Genomic DNA, 21,848 nt, shown 5'->3' with positions numbered 1-21,848 from the left:
AAGCTCTCAAAGACCCAGAGCAGGGGAGCTGCCCAAGAAGAGGCCCGATCAATAAGGAAAAAGCAGAGCCGGAAAATTGCTCATAAAGGGGAGTAAAAACTTCGAAGTGAAAATCAGAAAAGATACGTTCCTGTAAGTCCTTGTTTTCTTTTATCGGAGATTGGCGACAGCTTTCTTTAAAGAAAATAATCAGGCACCTTTGGGGATGTCACAGATGAGAGACGGGGGCCGGTGAAGTGTGTCACGTGATGTTAGCAAGCTGGCCCTGAACGGGTAAGTGTTCAAACCACGTGGGCAGAGCTGTGAGCTGTGTGGGTGCCACTGGTGGAGATGCGGGTGCCTAGGATGTAGCGCCAGCGTTCCTTGCGGATTGGAAACTCTGAAGAGCATTTCCCTTAAGTTCTTTGGATAATTAACTTTAGTTTCCGGATAGAGTAGTGTTAGAGAACATATCTTGATCTACCCTCAGGACCGTAGAAGTTCTATGAATTGCTAAGGAATTCTATGAGTTCTTAGGTAAACCCTTTGTATGACATGCGTGTAAATTCTTGTACTTTAATAGAAGCAGTGTACATCATCTGCTGCTATGTTACAAGCGCGTAGCAAAAATATGTCCGTACCCAGGCCAAAGTTGTTTCTTTTGCATTAGTTGGATACTGTTTCATATGAAGTTGAAACATATTAAATTCAAGGTAGGCCGTTGCATTTTCCATATCTCTTTATTATACTTAAAACATCAATGCCTTGCAACTTGAAGGAATATGTCATGTGACCTTTAATAAGTGTGTGTCAAGCAGGATTTCAGTAACAACGTTATGTGCCTTTTATTCACTGGATACTTTTTAAACATCAGGGATTCAAGTAGACAGCCTCTTGCCCTCAAAGAGATTCTGATCTGGTTTTGGTCATATGAAGGGTTAACGTTAACTAATGGAAATATTTATTATATAATATATAAGCTATGATTATATAATATATAAGCTAATTATTATATAAGCTAATGAGAGGTCAAAGAACAATTCACGTCAAAACTACAGGCCAGTTGTTAGTTATGTCATCATTTCTCAAGTCCATACCTCATAGGGTGCCAGGTGCAACTGCTGTCACAGGGCTAAAATTGTATCGTAATTGTGTCTCGAGTAGTAGTTCTCAAGCTTTAGGGGCGTTTAAGAGTCATCTGGAAATTTTGTTAAAATTGTTAGGGCCCTACTTCTGGAGTTTCTGATTCAGAATGTTTGAGGTAGTGCCTAAGATTGGAATTTATGTTTTCAGGTGGTACTGATCCTGATGGTTTGGGGACCGCACTTTGAGAACCAGTGCTCTGGGTTATCGGAGAAGGCAATGGCAACCCACTCCAGTACTCTTGCCAGGAAAATCCCATGGATGGAGGAGCCTGGTGGGCTACAGTCCATGGGGTTGCTAAGAGTCGGAGACGACTGAGCGACTTCACTTTCACTTTTCACTTTCATGCATTGGAGAAGGAGATGGCAACCCACTGCAGTGTTCTTGCCTGGAGAATCCCAGGGATGGGGGAGCCTGGTGGGCTGCCGTCTATGGGGTCGCACAGACTCGGACACAACTGAAGCGACTTAGCAGCAGCTCTGGGTTATAGTTCCTTCAGGGTAGGGCCAGGGCCAATAAAATAGCACTCAAGAAGCACTCAGGAAAATGCTGAATGTGTGTGTGAAAACAAATTAATGTGGGACAGGGAAGGGAAGTGGGAGAAATGAAGATATCTCTTGTGGTGCGGAATAAAATAAGCAAGTTCTCTCTTCTTTGCCTTTGCTGTTAACAAAACCTGGTTTATGAAGTTTCACAAAATGCATTCTAGATTTCTCCCCCTCACATCTCCCTACAAATTCTGTACTTTGACATTTCTGGCGTTTTTCTAATGTAAGGTTATCATGATCTAGATACCAAATTGTTCATCATGGAAGGGGTCTCAGAGCTTATCTGGCCCAGTTTCCCTATCTTAGGAAGGGAGCCAACTATCAAATGCATTTGTAGAACTTGTAGTGTCCACATGGTCCTGCTCTGCTGTCTTGCTTTCTCTCCAGGACCTGTAAGACTCCTAGAATCTAGTCTATTTCCTTTATTCTAAGTTGCATTAACAGTTCTTACCATAATGTTACTACATGTAGGCAGTTTTTTCTTCTAAAGGAGGCCACTTTAATTTTATAATCACTCTCTGGGAAAATAAGTGTCATCCATTTTCTCAAATATTTTAATGTGCAGATAAGCACAAAGTATAGCAAAACAAAACAGGCTGAACCCCCATGAGCTATACTAAGTCCATACAATTAAAAAGTCTTCTACAAGTGGGGTTAACAGTCTTGGAGACGTGCCTGGCATGACTTGTCAACATAACAAAGGGACATGTAACACTTTGACTTAAGATACGGAGATGGTGCCAGACAAAAATGGCCTGGAGAGTCTTAACTGAAGGGCTGGCATAAGGGAATGAATTCTCCAAGGAGTCTGGCTAACTGGAGCTGAAGGTGTTGTGTAATAAAGAATTAGAACTTTTCCTGCAATTGAGTCACTAAAAGATTTTGATCAGCGGAGTGACTTAAGAATTACGCTCACAGAAGACCTCAAGCCTAAAAAACAATGTTGTTTAAGGGTGCATATTTTCCTCACTCTGCCTTTATCTGATTTGAAACTGTAAAATGTTACATTTCAATCCAGGTGCATATAAACCTGCTGGAGAGGGCCTTTATGTATGTCCAGATTCAGCTGAATATAAAAGGAATTAAAGACTTTGCTAACTCAGAGGGTAATTAGAATATTCCAGCTACTTGATCCACATTGAAGGGATCCAGAATACATCACTGTGGCATAAAATTTTTAATAGAATGCATTTGAGTTCCTGAAATCCTGTCTGCCTAAATGCAGAGCGTCCCAGAACTCCACTGCCATTAAATCCCCTCACAGGGAGCAAACTGGAAGGATTAACTCATCACCATGAGAAACTGGCGTTAACACCTAAACGGACTTTGGTTACAGAGTGCTCCTATCTACCACCTGTTCTCCTAAGGACCCTTTATCTTTCCTAAAAGTCACCCACTTTCCCATTAGTGCTCTTTTCTCCCCACAGCTTCCCCTACTAAGTCAGTTTAAGTGTCCTTCGCCCCCATTCCCCAGCAAGATGGTAAACAACCCCCAAATTCTAACCACTCCTGGAAGTCACATTTTTGTGAACATCCTCTAACTCAATTAGAATCCTTTTCTTTTGCTAATCTATCCGTTTAATAGTAGGCTCTCAAACACAAAAGAGAGCAGAGAGAAGTTTTTCCTCCCTAGCAATTCAGAACAATGAAAACTTCACCAGTGAGAGAAATAACTAATTACATGGTTCGAACAGTGGTTCTCGATCCTGGGTGGTTTTTAAACGCTGATGTCCGAGCCCCTGAAACTCTGATTTTATTGGCCTGAATAGGATCTGGCATGATTATTTTTAAACCTCCTAAAAGTGGTTTGACCACGCAGCCAGGGTTGGGAACCACTGCATTAGATACTGTATTCTAACAGACACAATTTTTTTTCAGTTCCTTTCTAATTAACTGGCTAACTTTTTTACAGTTCACCAAATACTGTTCAAATTTTTATTTTTCAAATTGGTTATGCACGAAGTCTCAAGCAAGCTGAATAAGCATCCTATTTATGACAGTGTTTTAAGCCACCTAGTTAAAAGTAATTATAATAGATATTTAAAAGTGAAATTATTTGTAAAAACTTCTAATTATCACAATTACAGCTTCTTAAACTAGTGAGCAATTTTGTCCTCAAAGATGAATATGACAATGAGAAGATATTTCAGAATATAAATATTTTAATCATTCAAATAGCAAGCTTAATATCTGTTTCAAATTCTTTATTATACATCATGGTTGCACAATTTGAGGCTGGTTAAATACAATTGGTTTCCAATTTTTCTTTGAATATTTTCCAGATTACTACATGCAAGTGACCATGAAAATATTTGGCATTTTAAAATTTTGAAACTCTGAACAGGCACTTACATGAAGGAAAACATTTTCATTCACAGATATCCACATTTATAACCGGTGCTCCAGCACATGGAACTTTTTGCCAGTTAAGAAGTTGGTTACTAACCATTTTTCAAAGAGCCACAGTAGTAAAATAGGCTTAAAGAAATGTAATTTGGGTTACTTAGTTTACTCATAAAGTAAGGTTAACTGACAAGACTTGCACTGAAGTGTATAAAAAAATATTTGTACAAAAACCAATGAACCATAAGTGAAAGCAGTTTCATACATCAGGTTTTAGTTCCTACGCCCCGTATTTAGTGTATCTGAGATCAGACCCCATGCATAGCATAAAAACAGATGACTGCAACCTTCTTTTTTAGAGGCTCTGAACAATGCTTGAATTTAATGTTAAAAGAATTTAAACATAATGGACAAAGAAGTTTAAATTTGGGTTTGAACTAGTCAAGGTTCTGATTTAACAATGTGAAATTGTCCAGATCTGGGTAACTACATGCTTCACCAGTTCTCCTGAGTGCCCTCATCCTCGAATTTTCTCCTGAAAAGAGAATATTTGCAAGACAGTTTATATTTGCATACATGTGCTAAAAAGATTCCTTAAATCAAAAGAATTGTTTTCAAAGTATTATGGAACAATCATATAATTTTAACAAATTCTAAACTGCCAACATAGAATCCACTCCACACTGCAGAAAACATACAGTGGTACCTGTTGGATAGCAGTAGCAAAATGGTTACTTAATATGGTCCCCCCCCTCAAAAAAAAGCTGCAATGACATGCTACATAATCCCTTAGGGGAAAAATTTAATATACCACAGAAGGTTTCAAAGAGAACAAAATTCAGGAAGCCATGGAATGGTAGACTCAGATGCACCTACAGTGAAACACTCGTATGCACGTCTCAAACACATATAGAAAAACATAAATGTAGTTTTCAAAAATATTGAGATGCCGTGTTTTAAATCTTTGCAGGCTGTAAGGGCCACTCAGGTTTTCTAATTTTATTTGAATACAAATTTTTTTGCATGTAGAAAGAGCAAGAGGTAATCATTAGCATGAAAAAGGAGAAGAAAAGAATTTATAATCAACATTATGCAGAAAAAAAGCACAAGTACAAATACCAACCTACTCACATGAAAATATAATGTTTATGCTGATGTATATCTGAGTGCTTATTATCAAATCAAAGTGTGCAGTTAAAAAAACAAATAAACAAAAAAACGGCAGTTTAAGAAAGTTCCAGTGTTTCAAAGAAAGCACTTTTTAAAATGTATATACACGAAGAACAGTTATGTTGTAAAATAAATTCAGCACTGTAAGATAAAGGAAGACTATCATAGATGGAGTTTTGGCCTTTTCCCTGCCCTACACGCTGCAACCATCTTTAACCTGCCAAACCTAAATCTCAACGGATATAGGAGGTTTTTTTTCTTTTTTTTCTCCCATTCAGTTCACATTTCAGGCTGCTCAGCAGATGCCTGTGATTCTGGTGATTCAAATCGCTGGTGAAAGTTTGTTCTCTGTTTCCTCAGTTTTTCAGGAGCTTTTCTCCACAAAATGATCTCCTAGAAAACAAATGCATGATAACAAATTAACATCCTCAAATTAATATTCTTGTATTATGCCTTAAATTTTCACCACAGAAATAATGCACTTCAATTTTAACCATAACAAAACTAACTTCTTCCCTACAAAAGCTCTCTTCCTGATGGACCTACTTTCTTCCAATTCTAATAATGGGTCTCCCCTTCTGCCAAGTCTGCACCCCCAACAACATCTATGTACACCACCACTATGAATCCAAACCGAAACAAAGGTCTAGCTGCTACTGCTTTAAAGAATTCCTAAAATCTGTCTTTTAGTTTGTTTCCCCTGTCCTTACCCAAATTCAAGCCCCTGTCACTAAATACTTCAGCTTTCTGATAGATGGCTCTCCCTCCCTTGCCTGAAACCCTTTTTTAACCTGTCCTACCCATCATTGCCAGACTAGTCTAAAACACTGCTTGGATGACTCTTCAGTAGCTCTCAGTTCCTCCAGGATAAATCTCCAACCCAGTGTTCAAGGTCCTCCGCAACTTTTATCCAATTTACTAATATCACTCTTCCCTACCAAGGTCCCAGTACCCAGCCAGCCGAACTGGGTTACTCTCTGCCCTTAGAGGCACTTCAAATTAAACTTTCCCTCCATCCTCCCCTTTATATTCTTCAAATTTCTATTCCTCTGCCTGTCTTACCCTAACCAATCCTTCCTGAGAGCTCTTCTCAACTCTTTTTGAAAAACAGTAATTTATTTTTGGCCATGCTTGGTCTTTGTTGCTGTGCAGCCTTTTTCTCAAGTTTCAGTGAGCAGGTGGTGGTGGTGTAGCCGCTCAGTCGTGTCCGACTCTTGTGACCCCATGGACTGTAGCCCGCCAGGCTCCTCTGTCCGTGGGATTTTCTCCAGGCAAGAATACTGGAGTGGGTTGCCATTTCCTTCTCCAGGGGATCTTCCTGACCCAGGGATCGAACCCCAGTCTCCCATGTTGCAGGCAGATTCTTTACCAACTAAGCTAGGAGGGAAGCCCTTTCTAGTTGCTATATACAGGCTTCTCATTGTGGTGACTTCTATTGTTGCGAAGCACAGGCTATAGGGCACATGGGCTCTAGAGCACAGGCTCAATAGTTGTGGCACACAGGCTTAGTTGCTCCTCGGCATTTGGGATTTTCCCAGACCAGGGACCAAACACTGCATCGGCAGGCAGATTCTTTATCACTGAGCCACCAGGGAGGTCCATCTTCTCAATTCTTTAAATTACTTGCTCCATGAAGTCATGGCAGGCTGTTTGTTTTTTAACCAACATAGCAGAATTTAAACATCTAAATGAATGACTATGGGAGGCATATACTATTCAATAGGGTCATAATATGTAATTGATTTGAAAATTGTAAATTTCACATAATCTAATTTGAAGTTATAAATCACTTATGTTTAACTATATAGCATTATGGCAACATTAGCAAAGTAAGTTTTCTCTCTTCCAAATTGCTGTCAAACCATTATTTAAATTTTCCATTAATTATATATTTTTTTTTCCCACAAATATGCAATGTGAGAATTGTGAGGAAAAACTATGTTTAAAAAGGTGGCTTTTATATTCTTCACAGTCCTCAGCACAGAAGGCTTTCTTTTTTCCCCCTAGAATAATTTCCAATTTAGCTTTGAACACTCAACTGACATTCAAATATTTATTACTCTGATACAGAACAGAGAAGACCATTCTAATCACAGGCTTTACTCAAAATTCACCGAAAGCTTTTAATTGATTTTCAAATAAGAACAAGTTTTATGATAAATATATTTAAAAAGTAATAGTAAACATAATCTCAAAGACATTTATAAAAGGATTGTTTAATTAGGGAAAAATGGAAAACTGAAATCCATCAAGTGGATGTAGTCATGAAAAATGAAAGGAAATCTTTATTTGTTGATAAAGGAAATCTATTCAAGACACTATTGAATGAAAAAGCAAATTAAAGATCAATATGATATGATCTAAAAACAAATATGATCTAAAACATAGATATGATCTAAATCATAATATGATCTAAAAACAAATATGATCTAATATGATCATATATGAGCATAATATGATCTAAAAACAAATATACAAATTTGTCTGGAAAACTATCACAATGGTGGTGGAATTTTTTTTGACCTTTATTTTACTGTTTTTTGCCTGGTTTTTTAAAAAAACAAATACCAGATATTGTTTTTATAAAAAACAAAAGTTTCAAGAGAAAAAAAATAGAAGCCCTGCCAAATTATAGCCCATCCTGGAGTCCTGCAGAATGACTGATCACAACAGAGATCCATTCATGCCTTACTTCTGTGTCACACTTTCAGTGTTTTCACTTACGTAGAAACCCCCGCTTGCTCAGTACAATAAAGCTTAGAAAAGTGAGTGCTTTCCAGGTGCTTTTAGAACCACCACAGAACAAAATACCATGTAGGTGGCACCATACCTGCTGCTTGAAGTACCTTCTGTCTTCTTCATCAACAAGGACTAGATTCAAAAAGTACCTTACTGAAAATTTTTTGTTCACATCTCTCATTGTTGGAGTTGGGTCATATCCTGCTAAAAATAGTCTTATTGGAATTGATTCACCTGAAAGAAAAGCAATTTCTATTTAGTTCTAAAGGATGACCAAATACAGTTACATAACACCTAAAACTAAGTATTATAAAGACACTAATGCTTCGGTTCCTCCTGAGACAGGAGCGTAACAAAAACTTTAAACCAGAGTTTCTTAGTCTTGACACTACTGGCATTTTAGGCCTAATAATTCTATGTTGTGGGTAAGGTCATATACACTGTAGGAAGTTCAGGGCATTCCTGGTCTCTGCCCATAAGATGCCAGTTAACAGTCCCCAAACATGACAACCAAATATGTCTCCAGACATTGCCAAATTTCCTGTGGGGAGGAGGGGGTAAAAGTGCACCTAGTTGAGAACCACCAGCTCTAAAGTCAAATGCCTGGATTCGAATTCTAACTCCAGTCAAGTATATCCATCCTATAAAGGGTCTGTAAGGACTATATGGACTGATATATGTAAAAGCTTAAAACAGTGCCAGCAGTTAAGTTCTACTCTAGCACTTTTGTTACTTTCAAGCTTTCATGAATTTTGCCATTTCTCATCATGTGTATAAATTCTTGAATACTTATTACTAACTAGATTGCTATTTTTGGTGACTTGATAGCTTCTCTTTTCCTAAGAGTAATTATTGGCATATTCTGTTTTGAATTCTTTTTATGTAATACTTTTCTTATGTGTATCTATTTCCTTAAAGATATACAACCGAGGGCATGGAAAGGGAACCAGGGAGAAACCTCAGGTGAAACAAACATGCCGTGCTCCAGACCAATCATGGGTGCTAGCCCTAATTTATATAGGGCAGGCTGGGGGGAGGAGACAGAAAGTACAAAAAGAGGGAGCCAGATGGGTTGGGGCCACTCCTTCAGGGGTCAGCCCACCCTCATGCCTTGAGGGGTGTACTATCCTTTGTTTACCAAGTAAAACTAAGCTGTAACCAGAGGCGGGGAAAAAGGATATACAACCGATTTCTTTACATAAAAACTTGTGGCTGCTGGAATTTTACCAAGTAATGCTGCGTAACACACAAGTACACAGGCATGAGTTTCGAAGTCAGAAAGGCCCAGGCTCAAACGCCAACTCTGCAATGATTAGCTCTCAAAGGAAACCAGAATATGTCACCAAAAAATGTGCCTCTTTGACATTACAATTATTCGTGAGCTGAAGGCAATGAAGCAGCAGTGAAAGCAAAAAAGAATTCCCCTATTCTGCCTAAAGGCAGGATATCAATTATTTTATTGGCGACACCCTCTCTTTAGCCCAGGGATGGCACCAGAGGAATCTGCAAACAAGCCGACTCTGCTAGCTTCCTCCCTCATATTTACCTTCCCATAGTCTGTGCCCTTGGAAGCCTAAGCTGCTTTCCTTTTGCCCAGTTGTTTCTCTCCAAATTTACTGTTCTTTTGAAGATGCTATATAAGCTGAAATGCTAAGTCACTGCTTTGAGTTACTTTTTTGTTTTTTTTTCTCCTTCATGAGGAGAAGGCAATGGCACCCCACTCCAGTACTCTTGCCTGGAAAATCCCATGGACGGAGGAGCCTGGTAGCCTGCTCCTGAGCGACTGAGCGACTTCACTTTCACGCTCCTGCGTGATATGCACTGCATGCATTAATAAACTGTTTTTCTCTTATTAATTCTGTTAAACAATTCTAGCTGAAAATCTAAGTGGGTAGAGGTAGTTCTGCCTACCTTAAGTTTTTAACCTCTACATCTCAGTTTCAGGGATAAAATAAGGGTTGCTGCTGCTGCTGCTGCTAAGTCGCTTCAGTCGTGTCTGACTCTGTGCGACCCCATAGACGGCAGCCCACCAGGCTCCCCCGTCCCTGGGATTCTCCAGGCAAGAACACTGGAGTGGGTACTACTACCTACCTCAAAGTGTATATGGAAGGGAACTTCAGAGCGCCTGAGAGTACAATGCCTCATCAGTAGCTGGCACTCAATAAATGGTTAACTGCTTTTTGAAGTAATTACTAACAGAGTAAGAAAAGCCAAAGACATAAATTTAAAATGATAAATACTGGCTTCATTATCTTAGATACTAAAAATTATTTAGTAAGGGAGCTGCTTATTTTCTTGGGGGCTGTACAGAACTCCAAAATCCCACAGAATGAATGCTCAGCTATACTGTACCTTATGTTCAGCATGAGTAAAAAAAGATTTACAGAGAAACTCTTTTAACAGAAGACAAAATATTATAAATTCAGAACTAGGGAACAGATATACATCAATGTCTTTCCTAAATTCTAAATTTAAGCTGCATAAGAAAATTAAACCTTATTTCAAACCAGAAAGTACTACTACAGTCTCCTCAGTATTTATACAAAGATGATCTTAAAAATCATTGTAAAAATCATTTTAAGAATTCACATATTCACACTGAATAAATACTTTCAAGCTAAACTGCCATGAACACTGCTATCTGCACTCCCTATAACACAAGAGAAGCAAAAGAAAAGCTCATTACCTTTAACTGGTGCGCCATCCATTATTTCATATTTAGCGATTGTTTCTGTTTCTGTTGTGGTACTGGGTCCTAGGCAATAATGTAAATGATATTAATTTAAATATTGCTAGAATATAATTTCCAGGCTTATACCTTCTTCCTATTTTCTGACTACAATATTTTAGTCCTAACTGACTTTCCCCCTTTTGTGAAAATGTTGATCATTCTTTTCTATTTCTTGATGTACACTTATTTACCACCCAACTGAGGTCTCAGTCCCTTCTTCTCAAAGGTAATTCAGTAGACGCCTGAAGAACTGCAGGGGCTGAAGTGCTTCACTGTACACACATGAAAACCTGCATGTAATTTACAGTCCCTACTCTGTATCCTCCACTCCTCCCTATGCACAGTTCCTTCCTATGCAGATTCAGCCAACTGCAGATCATAAAGCAGCGTAAAATCTACTACTAAACAAAATCCACTGTAAGTGGACTCACGCATTTCAAACCTCATGTTATTCACAGGTCAACTGTATACAGCTCAGAAATAATAAGGAAGTCTCCAAAGACTTCCTTCCATCATTTCTAATATCTGCTAAAATAGAAACCAGGAAGGCACAGCAGTGCACTGACATGCTAGTTTTCTCTGTAACACCCAAAATGTCTTTTCTTGTTAACTTTAACAGAGATAAAATATCAAAGTGAATGCTTGACAGTTGTTTTGAAGAGTCAATGATACAAGTTTTAAAAGTACACCAAAACACATGGTAATGATCCCAATGTTGTAAAGTATATAACATGCAAAGACTAAGCTCTGTTCTGGATTATGAGTACAAATATTTCTTATTTAAAATTTTCTAGAACACCCAAACATAATTTTTATAACTAGAAAAAATGTTTAAATAACTTTTTTAAACAACAAATGGGAAACTGAAGTTTGGTTTTAATATCTTTAAATCACTTTAGCAGATAAAAAATGGAGATTAAGAAATTACAGATGTTTATGACTATCAATTACAAATTCTTAAAAAGTGGTGCCTAAAATTCTTTTTAGCAGAAAACCAGGAAAATTAAAGGGAACAAATTAAATCTATATACTAATTAAAACTAGGGGGAAAAAACAGGCAATTCCTTGGCGATCCAGTGGTTAACACTTTTCACTTCCACTGCAGGGGGCATGGGTTTGATCCCTGGTCAAGGAACTGAGATCTCAGAAGCCCCATAGTGCAGCCAAAAAAAAAGGAAAAATTAAAAAGCAGTTATGAACCAATAAATGATTTAGGGTAACTCATTAGCTATCTGGAGAAAAGTAAAGCTGGATCCATAGCTGTTTCTTGCTTACATCAGGACAAATTCCAAATCAATTAAAACTTTAAACAAAATTCCTAAACTACAATATATTACTTTAGTAGAATCAAGCACAGAAGATTATTTTTATAACCTCAATGTAAAAAAGGCCTTTCTCACTGTGGTACAAAACTCAGAATCCGTAAAAGGAAAAACTGACACAGGTGACTTACACAAACATCAAGAACTTCTACATGGTAAAAACTACCACAAGCAAGACCAATGGGAAATTTTGCTGCTCTTAATACAGAGAATGGGGTTGATTTCTCTAACATATAAAGAGTTTCTACACTTCAAAAGGAAAAGACTAAATAATCCAATAGAGATGCGGCAAAGGATACGTACGGATAGGCAGTTTATAGGAAAGAAATACAAATGGCTTTTATACACATGAAAACATACTCACCCTCACTCGAATGAGAAAAATGAACCAAAAGTACAATGGGGAGCCTTTTCCCCATGAGACCAGGAAGCTTTATAACACTGTGCTTATGAGAACACACGGAAAAAAGGCACCTTCCTACATTCATTGCTGGCAGTAATGCAAATTGGTACGGTCTATAAAGAGGACAAACTGATAGTATTAATCAAAATTACAAATGAATAAACCCTTGGAAACAGCAACTCCACTTCTCAGATTTTATTCTGCATGTAAACCAACACACGTGAAATGATATTATTAACTGGAGTGTCTCTAAAGTACACACTGCACATAACCACTTGACTAAAAGGAAGGGTGTAATAAAGAGGCACCTGCATGTGTATGAATAAATGTTTAAACGATTTTAAAACTTGTATCACCTATGAGTAGCTGGAATGCATAAATAGGACACTTTTTACTGTATAATCATTCATATTTTATTTTTAAACCATGTGAATTATCTACTCAAAAACTAATTTTTAAAAACATAAATGAGTAACTCACTGCCAGCAATATTAAATATCAAAGTTAGTATCCAAGGTAGATATTTAAGTTTAAACAGTATTTTAAGATTTTAAAATTTCAACTAAAATGAACTTCAATTCAAGAACCCTTTAACTTACCAATTCCTGTGATCTCTTTTTTAATCAGTTGTAACTCCATATGTTGGATTTTTATTCTTACTAATAAGAAGTAAATTTTTCCAACAATCACATCCTTTAAATGATACCTTTAAGGGAAAGAATATTTGTCATTTACTAAATATCAGTTTACAAAACAAAGAGTGAAATATGTCCTGAAAAGGTTTATTAGATATCTGTAGGATAATTACTATTTAAGAATACCATTCTGACTATTCATGTATTTAATGTTCCTTTTTTTCAAGAGTATTCATCATTTTACTATAAAAATTAGGAAAAAAAGTTTTACTTATCATCAATAAACCTCAGAGGGTAAACTTAGCCAGAGTAATTGTTAGTCACCTATTTAGAGGTCAACTTCATTTCTGAAGAACTTAAGCGAGGAAAATTAAGATTTTTATGCCTGAAAATGTTTGGCATATGAAGATGTTCCGAACATTAAAAACTTTATACATGTGTTTAGTGTATTACTCCAAGTGCTAGAATAGCACAGTTAAAAAATCACCTGGTCACAAAGAGACCTTCTCTAGGTTTGAATCTCAAAATAATATCCCAAGAGTTGACTAATGCAATTATGTCTCTCTGAAGGGAGACTTCCAGTGACAAGTTTTAGGTCCTAAACTAATAATTTTATCAACAATATAATTTAAGACTCTGAACACATGTGTATCACAATTTCAGTGATATAAACTGGGACATGACAAGCAATAAATATCATGTAGTGCTTCCCAATGGTTAAGAATTCACCTTGCAATCCATAGGACACAGGTTTGATCCCTGGTCTGGGAACATCTCACATGCTATGGGGCAACTAAGCCTGTGAGTCCCAGCTACTGAGGCATGCTCACCATGAAGCCCGGGCTCCACAACAAGAGAATCCACTGCAATGAGAGGCCCACACACCTCAACTAGAGAGGAGGCCCCGCCCGCAGCGACAAAGAGCCAGCACAGTCAACAACAAATAGATATCTTTTTAAAAAATTCATATACCAGAAGAGTGCACAGGAAGAAGATAAAAGAATGAACATTCATTTCTTCAACAAACAAACTTTAATGAAAAAATAAATAAAAGGGAAAACATAAAACAGATTTAAGTATCAAAAAACCAAATGTTTTTTGATTAGTGTGTTTGTTAAGTGAGTTTGCATCCACTGGATTTGAACAAATCTTGTTTGGATACCGACAGGAACAAACTTTTATAAGTCATTTAAGGAAATGAATACTGACTAGATATGTGAACATGTTAAGAAATTATTAATATTTTTAGATATATACTTTGGTGAAAGTTTAAAAAGACAATAAATAAAATAAGAGCCCATTTCTGAAAAAACACAATATATACAAATACATATACCCCCTCCCATGGAAAGCTATACAAAAGGATATTAATAGTGGTTAAGTGGTAAAGCTGAAAATACGTGGTATTTTTATTTCCCTTGACTTTTCTACATTGTCAATTTTTTTAATAATAAAAATGTATTGTTCATGTAGTCAGAAAAAAGCATTTTTGCTTATTTTAAAGAGATGACCAGCCAAAATGATGCCAAGACAGTAAGATAAACTTTCACAGATTTACAGGATTAGCTGCCTTCTGAGATGGTGAGATCCTCTATTAAAAAATGGCCAAGCGGAGTCTTACCAGGAATAGAATATGAAAGACATCCGCACCAAGTCAAATTCCTACTAAAACAAAACCAAATTCCTTCTAAAGTTTCTTTCTTTCAGTTCAGAGATTCTGATGGTCTCTTAACATCAGATTAATGTTGACTCTATCCTTTCTTTGACCAATTTACAAAGACATAAAAGGTTTATTTCTTAATTTTCCCTGACCATTTATCTGTTTGTAAAAGGTACTTACTTTGATTTATTATATTCAAATTCAATGTGTAGACAATCTTCAATGCCCACTTCCATCTTAATCGAGTTGTTGACATCAGGATAGGTAGCAAGCTGGTGAACAATAAGATCATACTCTTTTACCAAATCTGTCAGTCTTCTTACTATGGTCACTTTAAGAAAATACCTACAAAAGTCAATGGAGAGGACAAGTTAAACCTCCTGTGAGATATCTCAGTGTTTTAAATAAGCAAACTTTAGCTTTCTCCTTCCTGAAATTCCTTAGGGATCAATTTACTCCATTTGCTTCATGAAGAAATTTTCATTTTTAAATAAATGCCTTCACCATGGAAAAAATACAAAGTTCAATTTTAAGAATAGTGGACATACATTTTAGATCAATTTGGAGTACTACCATCAAGCTTATTTGAGGACATCTCTCTGGATGGATTCTTTTTTTCTTTTTTTTCTACATCACTTTTTAACCATAAACTAAATGAGATTCATTGAGAAACTAATGGATTTAGAGGGTAATTCCACTTACAAGACAAATGAAGTATCTAAGAAACTGAGGTACATACAAGGGAAGTATGTGACTAAAACTTCTCATAATGGGATCCTCTGAATCCTATAGAGGGCTCCCCAGATGGCACAGTGGTAAAGAATCTGCCTGCCAATGCAGGAGACCCAAGAGATGCAGGTTCGATCCCTGGGTCAGGAGGATCCCCTAGAGTAGGAAATGGCAACCCACTCTGGTATTCCTCCCTAGAAATTTCCATGGACAGAGGAGCCAGCAGGCTATAGTCCATGGGGTCACAAAGAGTTGCACATGACTGAGCATGCGTGCGTGCACACGCACACACACACGAACACACACACAAATCTGATAGAAGGATCTTATTACATCAGATCTGCATTAGCCAGAAAAAAAAAAAATATATATATATATATTTGACAGAATTTTCAAAATCTTAAGTCTTCCAGTCCGAAATTATAATTAGAATTTCAAGACATTCAACAGTAGTCATTACTTTCTGGTTTGTGTATCATAAACTGTAGACAAAGTCAATTCATACCTTAAGCGGACATTGGCACCGATGTAAGATTCATATGGCTTTTCAACTTGCATAAATTCAAAATCATAACTTCTGCTCTGAGTCAGTTCTCCAGGTAAGGCTAGTTCTTTCACTAGGTTTACAAATTCGTGAGTATTACTCTTGTCATTGAAAAGCTCTAAGAAATTTAAAAAAGTGAAAGACCAATTATGTTTGATATCCGTCTCATCAAAACCCAAACTTCTACTTCCAGAGCAAGTAATTTTTATCAAAAGAATTTCTTGGATTTGCCTTCATTTTAAATACCAGAGCTATGATCTGAATTCCATTATCCTATTTCACTCCACATGGGCTTAAAAAAATTCAAGTGGCATAGCAAAATAAAAATTTCTGTTATGAAAGAATTCAATCCTTTAGTGTAGTTAGGTAGGCTTTGCCCAATAAGAAGCTGTTTAAATTGCTACATTTCCAGCAATTATTTGAACTTCATCCCTTTAAGACAAAAAATGCTTTGTTGTTTTGCTTTAGTTAGGCAAATATATTACCCTGATAAAACTATACTAAGTAAAAGACTAAAATCAACTATCAGTTAATTACCATAATTTGCCCCTTAAGTATAATCTCATCCAAAATAGATATCTAAACAAACATCTACCCATTCCAATTCTGATACTTTCAAAATAGACAGTAAAACTTAGAAAGCTAGGATCTATTTTCTTTTCTCGTTCTGCATCTGCAGTACCCAAAGATTTATATAGTTTAACTCCTGCTAAAGCAAGAAATATATGTATGGAAACATACACAAGTTGATCTAAGTCAAGAAGAAATTACAACTTTCCTTTTCACAGGGAATTTTCTGTTAACAGGTGAGTCTGGCTACAGGTATAAACTAAGTTAGGAAGACAAATGGCATGAGTAATTAGCAGGTGAAGGATGAAGGTGACACTGCTAATTGTGAATAAAGCTGGTGAAAAACCTAGGCAGACGGAAATTTCAGGGAGTCAACTAATTTACTTGAATTATTTTTCAAGGCTGGTAGCTTACATAACTCCTTTCACTTTTAATAATCAGATTTCATCACAAGTAAAGGCAGCATGAGTCAAATATCATTTAATATAATTAAAAGAAACATGATTATTTAATGTTTATAACATAAATCCTTTTATTATGCAAAATCAATTCCTTCTTTCCATAAAGCTAAACTCTAATTCAATTATTTAACTGCCATATCAAACTCTCTTCAAACTCAGTTAACAACAAAAAAAAGTAATACTATTTTAAAACTCACCAATTTGACCTACAAATTCAATTCTAATTCCTTGGTGCTCTAGCCTCTTTCCAGGTTGCTTAAAGGCTAGGTTCACCTGCCAAAACATGAAATTTTAAGAAATGTTAACAATCCTTTGTGGGCCTACTAGCAGATTCCTTCCAGATGAATGTAATATATAAATACTTCAGGTGTTCATTTCTGAAGTCTGAGAAACCACCACATACCTAGATTATGATGATCTTGTACCTCCAGAGAAGGTAAAACTTACTCCTCTACAATCGCTAATGAACTTATATGTACATTTAAAGCATCTGCTTTGTTAGGAAGCAATGTTTCTTTAGAGCTGGAGAACTACAAAGAATCAATAAAAGGGAAAACTTTCGACTATTCAAATACGTTTTCTGGTCAAATAAACAATTCTATAATAGCATTTTAATATAAAGGTTATTAATAATTCCAAAAACTGACCTAAAAGATCACTTTCAGCTTTTTATAACCAACCATATATTGCTATAATTTTTGATATTAAAAGCAACAGTTATTGCCCTGAGTCTGCTATTCATCCTAAAAATAGAATGTCTAAAGATTTAAATTTTAAGTATGATATATCTTACATACTTTTGAAATAAAGTATATAATCTAAAATCCCTAAATTTGTATCTGCTAAATGGAAACCTTATTACACATTTTAATTTGACAAAATATAAAGTACACAGATATTAAAAACAAAATTTCAACCATTTAAGGATAAGCTAAAAAACAAAAAAACACATACTTCCAGGTTTGTTCTTTACTGTAAAAAATATTGGTAATGTGACTCTTAAAAGCTGTTCTTTCAAACAATGCTTCTCAATAGAAATCAAGGACCAATAAAAAGAAGTTCAAATACTTGTTTATAAACTATGTAATTAAAATATTCATACTACTATATCTTCAACATCTATAACCAGGGTGGGTTTAGTTATTCACCTTCCAAATTAATATGTCAGAAAAAGAAGTAAATAATTAAATTGGAGTATATCACATGATGGAGTATAATTAAAATAATAAGGTCAAAGAATTTTTAATGATGTGAGAAGATGTGCATGATATGTTACATGTAGGAAGCATGGTCAAACTGTATACAAGTATAATGCCAATTATATCTTTTAAACTACAGAAAATAAAAATTCTATGGGTAATTTTGTTTCCTTCTTTACACCTGTTTTTTTTTTTTTTTTTTGACAAACAGCAATTAAGTTTAACTTTAAAAAGTATATGCTACAGGAGTCCCAAGACAATTCAATGGGGAAAGAATATTCTTTTCAACAAACGGTAGTAGAACAACTCAATCTCACCATACAAAACAAAGAAACTGGATCCCTACCTCACATCACACACAAACATTAATTCAAAATGTAGCAAAGACCTAAATGTAAGAGCTACAGTTATGAAATTCTTAGAAGAAAACACAGGTGTAAATCTTCATTGTCTTGGATGGGAAACTGTTTCTCAAATGACACCAAAAGCATGAGAAGTGAAATTTTAAAAAAAGATAAATTGGACATCATCAAACAAAAAACTAGTGCTTCAAGATACCATCAAGAAAGTGAAAAGACAACTCCAGAAAATGTCTGCAAAATATTACTGATAAAGGACTTGTATCTAGACTACATAAAGAACTCTTACAACTCAATGATCAAAAGACAGACAACCCAATTAAAAATGGTCAAATGATATGAACAGACTCTTCCCCAGAGACGATATACAAACAGCAATAAGCACATGAAAAGATGCTCAGTATTACTCATCATTAAAGGAAATGCAAATCAAAACCATATGACCACTTTTCACCCACAAAAAAATAATACAGACAATAATAAGTATTGCCAAGAATGTGAAGACACTGGAACTCTCATACATTGCTGGAGAGAATATAAAATGGCACAGCTGCTCTGGAAAAGTCTGGAAGTTCCCCTAAAAGCTAACACATGACCCAGCAATTCCATTCCTAAGTCTACACTCCAGAGAAATGAAAACAGTCACACAAAAATGTATACACAAATGTACAGAAATATTCTTAATAGTCAATAAATAGAAACCCAAGTATACTTAACTGGAATGTCCTCAACTGAAGGATGAAGAAATGTACATCCACATACTAGACAGATATATACTAAAACATCATTCAGCCATAAAAAAGAATCGTGCTTTGATAAATGCTACAACATGAAAGAACTTTGAAAACATTATGCTACATGAAATGAGGCAGACACAGACAGATCCTGTATAACCACTTATAGGAAATAGAAGAAGCCCAGAACAGGCAAATTTACAGGGAAAAACAGTAGACTAGAGGTATCCATGGACTGGGAGAAAAGGGAAAAGGACAGCTATTGCTTAATGAGTACAAAGTTTCTGTTCGAGATGATGAAAAAATTTCAAAACAGTGGTGATGATTGTACAACACTGAGAATGTGATTAAGGCTACTGAATTATAAACGTTAAAAATGGTTAAAATAGCAAACTGTATTATATTTTTGACCAAAAATTTTCTTAAAAGTAATAAACCTTGAAGACATCACGCTAAGTGAAAGGAGCCGAACACAGGCCACACGTTGTATGATTCTATTTATACGGAATGTCCAGAATAGGCCAAATCCACAGAGAAAGAAAGCACATCTGTAGATTAGTGGATGCTAGGTGTCTTAGTTCACTCACGCTGCTGTAACAAAAAACCACAGACTAGGTGGCTTAAAAACAACATAAATTTACTGCTAACAGTTCTGGAAGCTGTGAAGTTCAAGATTAAAGCACCAGCAGATTTGCTGTCTGGGAGAGTTTGCTTTCTGGTTCACAGATGGCTGCCTTTTCACTATGTCCTCATATGTCAGAAGGTGCACACAAGATATCTCTGAGGACACTAATCCCATTCATGAGGGCACAGCCCTCATGACCTAATCATTTCCCAAAGCCACTCCCCCTCCCCCTCCACTCGGCCCCACCCCACCTACAAGTACATCATACTAAGGATTAAGTTTTAACACACAAATCTTACATACAAACATTTAGTATATGGTGCCAAGTGAATGACTGCTAATGTTATGGTTTCTAGGTGATGAAAACATTATGGAATGAGCTAGTGATGACACTGCACAACTCTGCAAAAGTAGTAAAAATCTCTTAACTGTATATACTCAGTAGGGTAAACTTATGTGAATTATAACTCAATAAAGCTATTTTTTTAAATAGAAATGAAAGTATATATCACAAATAAAACAATGGAATAGAACAGAGAGGCTGAAACAGACTCACACAACCTCTGGTTACTGACAGAGGTGATGCTACAATGCAGTGGTGGAATGGATGGCTTTTTCAGTACATGTCCTGGGTCAATTAGATATCCATATGGGGAAAAAAATAATAAGTAGTCTTGACTCTTATGTCATAAAGACAAAATCAATTTCAAAAAACAGAGAATCTAAATGTGAAATATAAAACTACTTAAAATTATAGGAGGAACAGGAGAATATCTTCATGACCATAAGGTAGGCAAAGATGTCTTAAATAGGATACAAAAAGCACTACCAAAAAGGAAACACAACATTTGTAGAATATATTATTATTATTATATATTATACATTATACATTTGTCCAAACCCATAGAATATACATCACCACAAGTGAACCCGTAGGTAAACTACAAACTTTGGGTGACTATAATGTGTCAATGCATGTTCATCCTTGATCAAAACTGTACCATTCTAGGCGCTGATGTCGATAATGGGAAACCTCTATACCTCCCTCTCAATTTTACGTAAATCTAAAACTACTCTTAGAAAAAAACCTGGAAAAAAAAATAGGTATACATAAAAAAAAAAAAGTATACATAGACAGCTCACATGTCAGGAATATTCTTGCTCTAGGTAGGATGTCAGGTCTTCCAGTCTCTAAGATTTTTTTTTTCTAATACATGAAGTATTCTTCCTACAATGCATAACAAAGTTTGGAAACCAATGATTTAGTCCAACCTCAACTTACAGGTGAGATCCAGAAAGTTAAATGACTGCCCAGAGCTACCTATCAAGACCGTGGTAAAGTCCAAGGCTAGATCTTCCAACCCCAGCCCAATGATCTTTTAACTATATTCAGACATTTTACAAAGCCTAGACTAGTGTGGTAAGACTTGTTTTTGGTGGTGTTATGTCTATAAATTTTGAAAATCTGAGGTTCAGTCTCTCCCTAGAAAAACTAGATTGGTATCTCTACCCCTTCTACTCAAAGTGAAGTCGCTCAGTCGTGTCCAACTCTTTGGGACCCCATGGACTGTAGCCCACCAGGCTCCTCCATCCATGGAATTTTCTAGGCAAGCATACTGGAGTGGGTTGCCATTTCCCTCTCCATGGGATCTTCCCAACCCATGGATTGAACCCAGGTCTCCTGTATTGCAGGACCCTTCATATAAGGTCTTTATATTTATGTATAAAATGTCTTTATTACTAAAGATATGGGGATATATTACAAGCAATTTGAAAAACAGAAATGAGTTAAATATCCAACAGTAGGGAAAAGGTATGCTTAATATATTACCTATACATAAACATTAATTAATGCAGAGAGACTAGGAAGAAACACATTCAAATTTTAATAGTGAGTTATTTCCATATGATGGGACTATAGATAATTATAATTATAATTATTTTATAATTATTT

The 21,848-nt window shown here is 36.0% G+C and overlaps 1 protein-coding gene and 1 long non-coding RNA gene across 2 annotated transcripts in view; one reads left to right on the top strand and one right to left on the bottom strand.

The window, feature by feature from the left end:
• Positions 1–40: 40 nt before the first annotated feature.
• Positions 41–21,848, top strand: part of LOC132344139 (uncharacterized) — a 22,887-nt gene continuing 1,079 nt past the window's right edge. The window contains exon 1 of the long non-coding RNA XR_009493259.1: positions 41–132. This is a non-coding gene — a long non-coding RNA (uncharacterized lncRNA). The remainder of the gene's footprint in view (positions 133–21,848) is intronic.
• VPS26A (VPS26, retromer complex component A) overlaps positions 3,860–21,848 on the bottom strand; it is a 25,286-nt gene continuing 7,297 nt past the window's right edge. The window contains 7 exon segments of the mRNA NM_001075455.1: positions 3,860–5,576; positions 8,014–8,156; positions 10,609–10,677; positions 12,978–13,084; positions 14,854–15,018; positions 15,908–16,064; positions 17,175–17,250. Coding sequence (NP_001068923.1) covers positions 5,463–5,576; positions 8,014–8,156; positions 10,609–10,677; positions 12,978–13,084; positions 14,854–15,018; positions 15,908–16,064; positions 17,175–17,250 — 831 coding nt within the window. The 3' untranslated portion in view covers positions 3,860–5,462.

Source organism: Bos taurus, chromosome 28 (genome assembly GCF_002263795.3).
Source record: "Bos taurus isolate L1 Dominette 01449 registration number 42190680 breed Hereford chromosome 28, ARS-UCD2.0, whole genome shotgun sequence".
NCBI classification, from domain to species: domain Eukaryota; kingdom Metazoa; phylum Chordata; class Mammalia; order Artiodactyla; family Bovidae; genus Bos; species Bos taurus.
The sequence above is the reverse complement of the archived record's forward strand: the minus strand, read 5'-3'. Positions and strand labels throughout refer to the sequence as shown.